The 12,079-nt window shown below is 35.0% G+C and overlaps 2 protein-coding genes across 6 annotated transcripts in view; one reads left to right on the forward strand and one right to left on the reverse strand.

The window, feature by feature from the left end:
- LOC105172460 (ecotropic viral integration site 5 protein homolog) lies at window positions 1-8,847 on the forward strand. Of its 5 annotated transcripts, XM_020697367.1 has the most exons (11): window positions 5-118; window positions 197-245; window positions 438-553; window positions 669-923; window positions 4,566-4,761; window positions 5,727-5,897; window positions 5,983-6,099; window positions 7,670-7,867; window positions 7,974-8,033; window positions 8,121-8,219; window positions 8,452-8,847. In XM_020697367.1, exons 4-11 carry the CDS (start codon window positions 787-789, stop codon window positions 8,542-8,544), a joined length of 1,071 nt encoding a protein of 356 aa, XP_020553026.1. In that variant the 5' UTR covers window positions 5-118; window positions 197-245; window positions 438-553; window positions 669-786; the 3' UTR covers window positions 8,545-8,847. The 5 variants fall into 5 exon arrangements, with proteins under 5 accessions (XP_020553028.1, XP_011092197.1, XP_011092196.1 ...); XM_020697369.1 differs by having other exon boundaries at window positions 1-245; window positions 5,727-5,882; XM_011093895.2 differs by having other exon boundaries at window positions 3-245.
- Window positions 9,361-12,079, reverse strand: part of LOC105172461 (probable receptor-like protein kinase At5g18500) — a 4,119-nt gene continuing 1,400 nt past the window's right edge. Inside the window, 8 exon segments of the mRNA XM_020697366.1 lie at window positions 9,361-9,676; window positions 9,773-9,867; window positions 10,164-10,376; window positions 10,661-10,790; window positions 10,940-11,110; window positions 11,215-11,337; window positions 11,554-11,658; window positions 11,746-12,079. The exon segment at window positions 11,746-12,079 is cut by the window's right edge and continues 11 nt beyond it. Coding sequence (XP_020553025.1) covers window positions 9,661-9,676; window positions 9,773-9,867; window positions 10,164-10,376; window positions 10,661-10,790; window positions 10,940-11,110; window positions 11,215-11,337; window positions 11,554-11,658; window positions 11,746-12,079 — 1,187 coding nt within the window. The 3' untranslated portion in view covers window positions 9,361-9,660.

The following is a 12,079-nucleotide window of genomic DNA, read 5'->3' on the forward strand; positions in this document are numbered from 1 at the left end:
AAAGGTCAAATATTTGCCTTTGAATGTGGACTTCCAAATACACCGGAGCCTCTCACCAGCGACGTCGTATTATTGCCGCCCAAGTTCCCTCACGGAGCTACCAAATTTTGGTCCAACGGTAAAAACTTTGCAGAGAAATATTAAGAAAAAGATTCGTCGGAGCAATCTGTAATCTATACCTCCATCATCTTGACAGGACAAAACCTATATTTGAATTAATAGGATTGCTCCATTGATCGCTTCAGGTTCGATTTGTTCTCTATTGCTTAATTTTAATTTATGATGTTCGAACTGTATCAAATTATATTTATTTTCTGTCTGGTGTTGTCATTGCGACGTTCGTGATCTTTGGATATGGAAGGAATCAATTTCATGTTGGTTGGGACAATCTGTGTGTTGTTCGAAGTTGTTCTTATTTGTTCTGTTGATCATTTTAGGTGGAATGAGACCCCGTTTTCTGTTAAAACAATCCTTTTCTTAGGAATGTTCTTTTCCCTTTGGCGGTTGAGTCAGCTTTAGTGTTGATTTATGAAGTGGGCTGCCAATGTATTTGGTGCGTTGCCTTGATTTTATTCGTGTGGGTTGTTATTTTGCATATTTACGAAATTTGTAAGGAATAAATCGAGTTTCTCACTCTGATTTTGCGTAATATGTTGTTTTACTTTCAGGAAATTCCGGATTTCGTGCTGTCTGATGGGGAAAATGGGGATTGCACTGCAATATTGTAAAAAGCAGTAGTACCATCAGGATAGAGTTCATGATTATGTATATTTGCAAGACGGTAGGATGGAAAAGAAAGAACTCGATGAGCATGATGAAGTTCCTATTGTGGTCCCTAAAGTTGATAAATTTGGATTTTTGAAGCAGGAAACTAACTCCCCTGAGGGTTTAAAAAGGAGCAAATCAGCCATCGAGTTTGAGAGGTGCAATTTTTGAAGCATACGATTTTTTATTTGATGCTTTCTTATTGATAGAGCATAAGCTGTGGATTTCATGGTTTCTGATGCACTTGATTCCTGCATCGTTCATTTTTATTCGGTGTTCTGCTCTCTTAATTTTTTTAATTGATGTCATATTATCCATTAGGCGCCCTTTGGAATTAGATTTGAGTGTTTTAGGATTTGGCTTCACCACTTTGAATCCCATCTCTCAAATTGCTTTTGCTTTCCAAACTTGATGTGCAAGAATTATTTTCTTTCTTGGGTGGTTGATGAAAGTTGTATCCTTTCTATTAGTCACTCCTGGATATGTTGTTGAACCAATTTGGAATATTGTAGGACAAGTCAATTGTTTTTTTTTTTTTAATATGTGTGGGGACTTTGTGGGAGAATTTTTTAGAGTCTATGGATTGTGAATTATGTCTTCACAAACTTGTATGAGTTTTGATTGGGCTAATGGGATTGGTTTCCCAAGGGGAGTAAACTTGTTGGTAGCTCGGTCAACTTTTTTGTGGTTGATGAGAATTTGAAGGTTGAATTGAGGGTGGTGAAATCGTGAGGCCTTTGGACTTTGAGGAATTTGGGGGCATAAGAGAGAGAGTTTTTGTTGTGGTTTTGGACTACTGAATGGAAAATATTTTGATGCAGGAATTTGCGTGGATGTCTTCACCGAAGAGCTTAACTTTCATTTTTGTTCTCCTATCCTTTTGGAAATCCTTGCAAGAACAAAGGAGTTAAAAAATTAAGAATGTCATCATGGCATGCCTTTTGTATATTATATATTAAAATCAAATAGAGGTGTTAAAATTTGCTATATAGCAAAATATCATTGGAAACAATTTTTTGATTGAGTTAATCATGTGGAAGTTTGAAATGAATAAAACCATTTGTAGCTTTTTTTTCCCCTCAAATTTTCTTGGCTTTGGTTTTCCAAACTCTAGATATTATGGGACTATCATTTTTTATTCATTTAATAATTTTACCAAGAATGCCATCAAATCCTATGCCACATACATTTGTTTAACTTACGTGTTGTAGGGTCACAATATTCAAACATTGGTCTGCGTATTTGTTCTCCAAGAATTGGAATAACTGTCTCTTAATCAATATGGTGTACTAAGAATTGACATTTGGCTTGGAAGAGTTTGAATTTGCTAGTAGAAAGGGAATAGGATATTCGGTCCATCGGAGGGCTTTATTGAGAAATTAGTAATTTATGACAAGTCTTGGAGTTTCTCTTTCGAGCTCAACCGTCTTTTTGATCTAAAACGCAAGGCAGGACCATTGTGATTTTGATGGACGCATGAGTTTTATTAAAAAGATTCAAGATTTTGAATTTCCTTTTAACAATATTCTAAAATACCTTGGTTCATCTAACTTGGTTTAGCTTTGATAAGAATTTATTTTGCATTAAAATTAGACCCGTAATTGAGATATATAAAATGTATCTTTCTTTCAATAGAAAGCATTTGGCAATTCAAGGTAAATGTTGTTTTTTAGTTGTTCATGATCTTTTCATTGAAAGTGTAAAAGATCTGTTTCTGTTTTTGGGTGAGAAATTTCGTCTTTCTAGAAAATGACTTCTTTTCCTTCCCTTGGAGTATTTTGTTGAAATATAATAGGATCTTGAACAAGTTTCTGGCTCTCTGAGTAACTGGGATAGGATCTCTTTTACCATAACCTTGGTTTTGATTTCTTTGGAATCATCATTAACCGGATGGAGTATTTGGAAGAAGGGGCTTTCAAGAGCTATAGGAGTAGTAAGATATTTGATAACAACAAAGTTGGTTTCGAAACATACTCCTTCCACTAGAAGTATGTGTTTTTAGAGTTTGAAATGGATTTTGAGGCTGACACTCATTGGTAGTAAAAGTCTTGTTTTACTTTTTTGTTTTTGAAATATTTGGTGGGAAATGGGAATTAGTTCCTCTTGGATGTAGTTCATATCTTCTCCAGTATCCATGGGAGCATAGTTGAGAGTTTGAAGTTTTCGATGCCTAGGGTAATTCTAGAATAGCGTTTTTGGTATGCAATTCATGATATGAAATTGACATAGGATTCTTCTCCTGTAGAAGTTTTAGACGAGGATGCCTTAATATTCGATGATTTTTCAATGATTTGGCTTTAAAGTTTGAGTGCAAATATCTTGTTGTAACTGGATTTATTTTCCTTTGAGGTTTTAGATATGTTTTGTCAATTGTTTGATCTTTTGATGTAAACTCTTGACAATGCCAATTCTTTTAATTGGAAAACAAATTTGGCTTCAAAATTAGCCGGAGCTGCCACAAAAGAAATATTAAATATTGATTGATTCTTGTTTCTAGCAATTTAACCTTTTATACGATGTGGATATTTAATATGGTACTAGAGTTTGGTCATACAGACATCCTTAGTTTAATTCTCAATGCCACTCATTTATAAAAAAGAGTTTGCGGCGGTGTGTTAGAGATATAAAATGGTTTCAGTAATAGTTTAAACTTTTAGATGAAGTAGATATTCATAAGAAGAAATGAGTAAGATTTCCTAAGAGCATCAAAGTAATAAAGCACGTTCATCATGTTCGGTGAATATTGCACTGTGAAAAATGAAAAAATCAACAATCAAAAACTCGGTAAATTTGGTTGAATTAACCAGGAAGCATATTCCTAATCATATTTCAAAATTGATGTTCAAATAGTCTCCTGGTTTTGAAAAGGAAAACACAAGGTTAATGTTATATTGATTCTCTGTAGAAATTACTGTGCAGACACATCATATCCTTGACATCACCACCAAAGCAACAATAATATTCAAGATAATTCAAGATTGAATCATTAAAAAGGAATTAGATTCCAAACAATTTCATGTCCACACAAGGCCTTACTAATTTCTCTATAAGTAAAAATTATAGGAAGGACGCAAAACAGAACACTCAAGGTGAAGAACACAGAGCTTTCACACACCCACTTCTCTGTTTATCTTATATTAGCTTCTATACTATCTCTCCACTACATTAAAGAAAAAGATATCTCAGGTAATTCATGTATTTGCACAATTTGTGATAAAAAATTCAAGTTCATCATTATCATCAGTAAATTCCAATTTCATGTACTCTATTCTCTGTTCATTGCTTCATTTCTATTATTTTATTGTAACTTTGTATTCTAATTTATCTTTTCCCTAATTTTGGAATAAGCCTTCCATCTAATATATAATACTCTATTGTTTCAACAATACAGTTTGTGTTTAATTGTCAATTGCTATAATCTGGTATTAAACCAACCATTTAGTAACCATTATAGGAATATTTATATATTTATATATGTATTCGAGCATAACTTGAACAAGCCCAAGACTCAGACTAGATAGTTGTGCAAGCAGTATCCTTTCTGGGAAATGCATAAAATAAATAAACTAACAAGGACTCTTCGATGACTTTATTAAGGGTGACTTGGGCCTTGGGCAGTGTAATATCTTGAAGGGTTGTATTTTATTGTGGAGTTTTCTGTACACTTGCTCTTTTTAAGCCATATTGGTTTCAATTTTATATCAGAATAATTGTTGTGATTACTTTTGCCTGATAATTGTCTCATTCTGCTAATGCTTTTCAGTATATGATAATGCTACTACATCAATTTGCAATTTCAGGGAAGAAAGAAGAATTAGAAAATGGAGAAAGATGGTAGGTGTTGGAGGAAGTGATTGGAATCATTATGTTTGGAGAAAACCTCATGTTGTTAAAAGGAGAATAAGAAAAGGAATTCCTGATTGTCTAAGAGGACTTGTTTGGCAGTTAATCTCCGGGAGTCGGGAACTTTTGCTCATGAATCCAGGGGTTTATGAGGTAAGCATTGGTCTTGTTTATGTCCACTTGGTGTTCATTTCATTAAAGTTACCTGCCAAATGGCATTGTAATGTCTGTTACAATTTCCAACTGGGAGTTGATCTTATTAACTACTTTTGGTTCATCAGATCAAAATAATGTTAAACAAGCGTTATGTTTCACTGGTATAAAATTATGTCAACAAAAAAATGTTTTAACATATTTGTCTGAGTTGGTTCAATGTCCTTTCAAGTTCCACAAATGTGTTAGTATTGACATTCTTGAATTTAGTGAGTATGCTAGAAAGTACAGAGTTGGCCTGCTTAGCTTATTGCTCAAATTTGAGTTTCAGTTGCTGTATTTCAGGAGGTGCTTCTAGTACGACTTGATGAGAAACAAGTTTCTCAGACAAAATGTATCTTCTCCAATGAGTTTCATTCTTGGGTTTTATTTTGCTTGTAAAAGTTATTTAACTGTCATCATTTTATATCTGGATATTTATTCAGTTCGTGTAATTAGAATCAAATCATTCCTCCACTTACCGCGGGACCGATATCAAGGGAGGTCTGGATAGTGAAGTACAACGATACAGGCTCTTACAAGCACATTTTATAACTCTATGATTAGTTCCGTGCGGTCGTAGTAAAAGCGCGGAGTGTCAATCACTAGATCCTTTCTGCATTCGATCTTTAGGTGCATTTATCTTGGTATCTAGGTTTTCAGTTTTCTAGTTTTGTCCATAGCCAACATTTCTTAGAGTTCTGCTTAAAATGCAGGAATTCTAGTTAGTGTGTGTGTGTGTGTGTTAACTTTTTCCACAATTTAATTTGTGAAGTGACTAGCTGTGGCATACTAGGATATAATATTTAGGACTTTGCTTCAGCACATCGCATTTATATCTGTGCTTGGTTATTTTGCACTGTTGAATGATATTACTTCAGTACTCTACTTCATTCAATCATAATTCTTCTCTGTGTTTTCTGCAGCAACTAGTGGTATATGAGACGTCAGCTTCCGAGATAGATATAATTCGGGACATTTCTCGTACATTTCCTTCTCATATTTTCTTCCAACAGCGACATGGTCCGGGCCAAAGATCCCTTTATAATGTTCTCAAAGCATACTCTGTATATGACAGAGAAGTAGGATATGTGCAGGTTTATATAAGATGAACTAGTCAAGCATCTACCAAGATTCTCGTTCTCTTAACATTCTGCTGATTTGAAGTTCTCTTATTTGCAGGGCATGGGATTTGTGGCGGGTCTATTGCTTCTTTATATGAGTGAAGAAGATGCATTTTGGTTATTAGTTGCACTGTTGAAAGGAGCTGTCCATGCTCCAATGGAAGGACTGTATATGGTACATACCAAACAGTATGATCTGTCCTTTATTTATGCGATATTTAGACTAGGACACAGTATATTTACAAGCTTAATCTCATAAAATATATTGTTATCATTATAGCATCGCCATGTCAACAAGTGTCAACTATGACATACTGACTTTCAAGTTTACTAGTTAAAAAATACATACAGTTACAGTTCGCAATATAAAAATCAAAGTAGAATAAAAGATATTATTCTTTTGATTCACTGCTTTGTAATTGTATTTTGGTTTTTAATGTCAATCATGTTTTTAAGAAGGCCGCTTGCATTAGCAACAAGTCTCATTCTACCATAGATTATTATTTGTTATAATATATAAATATATATACACATCTATATATAAACTTGCTAAAATTGTGCACGACTCATAAATTTGATTTGATTAACTTTAAAATATGCCAATTTAGTTAATAGAAAAGATGATCAATAATAGAAGCAATTGAAGAGTACTAAAAAATAAAATTATTGAATATGTAAATATTTAAAGTATGCTTCTTCTTCTTTTTTATTTGTTGTCGAAAACTGTTTATTAAAAGATGGCTTTGACTAACATCTCCAGAATTATGTACCTGCACTATCTAGAGTATATATTAGTTATAGTACATAAGACAAAAAATATTATTTTGATCTTTCAACTATGTTTCTTTCAATTAATATGTATTTTCTTCTCATATTGAAATTGGTATTCGATTTAGTAATTGAAGATGGTAAGATTTAATTTAATTGCCAAAGTACTAATTATTTTAATAAATTTTAATTTTGTAGAATATTTTTGAAAAAGTTTAGAATAATTATTTACAAAAAAACAACTTTTGTTTTAACTCTGTATAGAAAGTTTAATGACTCCATATAGAAGCTCTGTTTGATGTGTGATTCATTTCAAAAGGCATTTAGATCCTCAATAGTCTGAATGATATTGATGTGGTTGGTTTTGTAAGTTTCCATCCATACATATCTTCTGCAAGAAATATTTTTTAAACGTTTCCTAAATTAGTACATGATATTATACTATCTTGAGGGATTGAGGATGACCACTCTACAGGATTGAAGAGTCAAACCACTTTACCAGATTTGCTCCAGCAGCAAGGAAATTTCCATCCCATTTGTCCCCAACGTCAGCTAGTTATATGAATAGATGTATAGCTCCTCCTGGCATAGTTTCCAATCAAGGATCTACTGTCTGGCAGTTGAATCTAATCATTTACCTGATATAGAATTCCTGAGCTCTTTTTGCCTCTTGCAATGATCTACAAAGGAAATAACACACATAAGTGGATTTTGATTATCAGCATGCTTTTGGGTCTTATGAAAGGGTTCTGGTAATATTTCCAAAGCCTATTGTTAATAGGTATGTTAAGATCGAATACTGAGTTCCATGAAACTGGTTAGTCTGAGTTTTGTAGGAATGTTGATCCATTTCACTTGCATTTGTCTTTCGTAGTAAAAGTGCATCCAATTGGTTCTTAAATATATTACTACATTCATGCCTCTTACCTTATGCATCCATATTCATTTTAGACACTGAACCCATGCTTTTGGTGCAGGTCGGATTGCCTCTTGTACAGCAATATCTATTTCAGCTAGACCAATTGGTGAAAGAGCACTTACCCAAGTTGGGGGAGCATTTTGCTAAAGAAATGATAAATCCTAGCATGTATGCAAGCCAGTGGTTCATAACGGTTTTTTCATACTCGTTTCCATTCCATTTAGCTCTTAGGATTTGGGATGTCTTTCTATTTGAGGTTAGTGGTCAGTCTTCACTCTTCAGTAGAGGTATTTGGCAACTTCATATAAATTACCTTTTACATCATTGCGGATCCTGAGATTGCCAATATTTTTTTTTGCCAGGGTGCTATAATCATCTTTAAAGTTGGGTTGGCCGTACTGAAATACTGCCATGACGATCTGGTGAGTTTATATTGCCTCATATATGAGTCCTCACAGTTGCTACACTTTCTCCTTTAGTGCTTATTGCGACAATTTATCTCCTAACAGATAAAGTTACCTTTCGAAAAACTCATATATGCACTACGGAACTTTCCTGCGGACGCCATGAACCCTGATATGTTACTACCAATGGCTTACTCACTTAAGGTTCGCCGTCCTCTCCATCACCTCTCAAATACATCCTCCTTTGTTAATTTGTCACTTATGAAAGTGCTGATTTGTTCTTGCAAAGAATGACGGTAATGGATGACTAAACAAAAGAATCTGATCTACCGAAAATAACATCAATCATACAGTAGAAGGGAAAAATATGGCTCAGAGATTAGCTGAATTGTATGCATTAATTAATTCTCTTGTTCATGGACATACTGGCGATCAGGTGTCCAAGAGCCTGGACGAATCGAAGGAGGAGTACATGAAACAAAACAAGAACCTACCGAATGAGGTTGGACAGAAGCTGCAGCCATCTTGAATGATGCCGGTGGACCCTTTCTTCACTGAAGCAGAGCAATCTTGTAACTCATATATATCATTCTTTTATTCTTTCCCTGTCAATAGTTAGTCCAGTCCTACGGGAAAACTGTACATATATATGTTGCTTTAGATGAGCCGGTTTTCCTCGTAGAAGTTTTGGATGATTGATTGATTTATTTGACAGTTGAACTAAACTGTCGCTCTGCATGATGTCTGATGCTTATGTATTACTATTTCCCTGGATGGCGCTTGTATTTGTGAAGTTAGGGGTGATCAATAAAATTTCAACCATCATAACCAACTCGTATCTGAATTGTTTATTATGATTTGATGAATAAATTGAAATTTTAAATTCAATGTAAAACTGCCTGCACTTATTTGTTGGTTTTGTGTTAGTGCTAAAAGAAATCGAAAAAAAATTGAACCGTTAAATATATATTATTTTAACTTTAAATTATATACATAAAATAATATGATAAAATTAATTAATTATTGAAAAGCTTTGATATTCAATTTTACTTAGTTCTATATAATATATATACAGGAGTACGTGTGATTCTAACTTTTTAAATAAAAACACGAACTCACAACAAAAAATCATAAATTAATCAGAAATCAAACGTTCAAATATTATTCTATTTTTGGAAAAATTCTTACTAATCGAGTATGGGCGCGGAGAATTAAACCAAATCAAATCCATGGGCAAGTGTATCTGTCAGTTTTCTTAAACTGTACACCAATCACACAATAAGTGTATTACACTACATACGATTGATTCAAATTAGACCGATTTTCCTATTTCTGGTTCCTGTTATGCTCAAACAAATCAATAAAATCATTGATTTGCATGAAGAAGAACGCATTTCAACATGAGACAGCAGCATCTATACAAACTCCCCTGTTTTTCTCACCACCAGTTCCATTACAAAACAATCATCTAGATTTATATTTGCATGCAAGAACCAAGAATGGAAAATACAAACATGAACAACCAGCCAAAAATCAAAACAATAAGAATTTCGACAAAAGAACAAGTCCCTGTTCCAACCTGTATCTACTGTACTTTACGTCCTACCTGTGCTTCAACGCCTCACCGTCTTGAGCAAACATCGTATCACTGGAGTAGAACTCTGTCAGAGTGGCATTTGTGTTCAAAGACAGATTAGTGGTTTTTTGTGATGCAAATTTTGTTTGGTTGTGATCACAAATTCCTTCTGCTGTCTGACCTTAGTTCCTGATTGTCACTCTTGTCAGTGTCGTAGCTGTCCCTCTGGGTGTCCATCTCAATGCTATTTGCTCGGGTTCTTCTGTGCCTCCGATCCTTGAGAAATGAAGCACACCAACAATCAAAAAAAGCAAACATTGGGCTATTATGAGAGCTTGCATTCAAAGAACTATACTGTGAAGTGAAATAGACCAATGTTTTAGAAGGTGCTCTTAAGGGGCGTAATGAGGCAGTGTGTTCGTCCAAACGGCCCATGCGATCAGGGAAATCACTTACCTTCTTTTGGATTTGATTTGGTCCGTTTTTTACAAAAACTTATGACAATTACCAACTTGATGTTTAGACAATTCTGAATTTAAGTAAATTAGTCGTCCACTGTAAATGGAACTGACCTCTCTTGGTATGGGATATTCTTCTGATTCAAGCATGCGGACAACTTGGCTCATCCTTGGTCTCTTGTCTGAGTCGGGATCAACGCATCTCAAAGCAGTCAAAAGAGCCCTTTTGAGGGCTCTAGTTGATGGCCTCACGTCCATATTTGGATCCACCACTTCCTCTGAACGCCGGCTACCAACCATCATTTTAAGCCAGTCAACCAGATTTACCTGCAAGTATCGGTAGTTCTATAATTAATGCAACAGAAGTTTAGAACATCGTACTTTGCCTAAAAGTCACGTTACAAGAAAAAAAAACACGTAAACATATTCTTGAAGCGATTACTTCAACATTATAAATTGACTATTATTCATAGTAGCAGAGGTAACTGCAAATATTTCTGCTGCATAAAATTATGTTGATTGTACCATTTATATGCACCATCTAATATTATGAGTATGCTTATTGTTTGCACATCCAATATGCAAAAAGACGCTAATAACGTGATAAATACCTCTGGAGCAGGACGTCCGTAGTCTACTGGATCCCTTCCGGTAATCGCTTCTAATAGCAAAACACCAAAGCTATAGACATCACTCTTTTCGTTTAAAAGGCCAGTATTTGCATATTCAGGAGCCACGTATCTGAATTGTATTTGAAATGAAAACGAGCAAACGAGTTAAGTTCACATATTTATCGAAATGAAGAGCTATGGTTACCAACATTTCAACAATGAAGAGCTATGAATTGCTTGACAATCACTAAAAGACCACGGATAAGAACGAAAACTAACCCAAAGGTACCCATCACTCGAGTTGTGATGTGACTTTTCCCAGCACCGAGCAGCTTAGCCAGACCAAAATCAGAGACCTTAGCATTGAAATCTTCATCGATTAGTATGTTGCTTGATTTTATGTCTCTATGAACTACTTTTGGTTCAATCGCCTCATGTAGGTAGGCAAGACTGCAAGAAATATATCACATTTAGTGGTATCTGTACTGCTGGACGACAAAATTTTGTACCCATGGAGCTTATCAGAAAAACAATCAACAGCCCGACCAACTTACGCTTTAGCTGTGCCGAGAAGAACCTTCGTCCTAGCCTCCCACGTAAGAAATCCATGGTGACGCATCGCCCCATGAAGCCACTGTTCTAAATTGCCATTGTTGACATACTCGTAGACTAGCATCCTGAAACACTAGTCTAAAGTTAAATGAGAGCATTTGGAAGATAAAGCCGAACCTGATCAGAGTTGAGCACTCAAGCTTTTAGAGCCTAAAATGGATTCGTCATTTTAAATGCAATATTAAGAGTTCTAGTAATAAATATAGAAAACGGAACGACCCAAACTTTAAAGACAAATTACAGCTATAAAAACTGTAACATGTTTTTCTAGACAGCGGTACCTATGAGTTCCTTCAATACAGTATCCCAGAAGTCGAACCAAGTTTTTGTGCCTTACATGACCAATAGCCTCTACCTCCACTTGGAATTCTTTTTCAGCTTGACCTCTGGTTGGCACAGCATTAAGAGTATTAACTCTACAGCAATTCACAACAAAACCAACTTGATTATTGCAAGAATAATATGATACTCACAGGTTGTTGAGGAGCTTTTTGACAGCCACAGGAGTTCCATTGATAAGCTGTCCTCGGTAAACAACTCCATATCCACCCTCTCCAAGAACGTTCTCCTTTGAAAATCTGTTTGTAGCAAGCTCAAGATCTCTTAAAGTAAACCAATGACCCCAACCCAAGTGAGAAAATTCTGGCAGGCCACTCAAAGGAGACGGAGCAGTTATCGGATGTGACGAGGAAGGTTTATAAACTGCATACGTTCCCGAGCTCCCTTCTTCTCCTGATTGTGATCCACAATAATCTTTATCAACATGATGAAATGAACCTGATTGGCTGCCGTTATCTCCATTTTTAA

Source organism: Sesamum indicum, linkage group LG10, assembly GCF_000512975.1.
Source record: "Sesamum indicum cultivar Zhongzhi No. 13 linkage group LG10, S_indicum_v1.0, whole genome shotgun sequence".
Classification (NCBI taxonomy): domain Eukaryota; kingdom Viridiplantae; phylum Streptophyta; class Magnoliopsida; order Lamiales; family Pedaliaceae; genus Sesamum; species Sesamum indicum.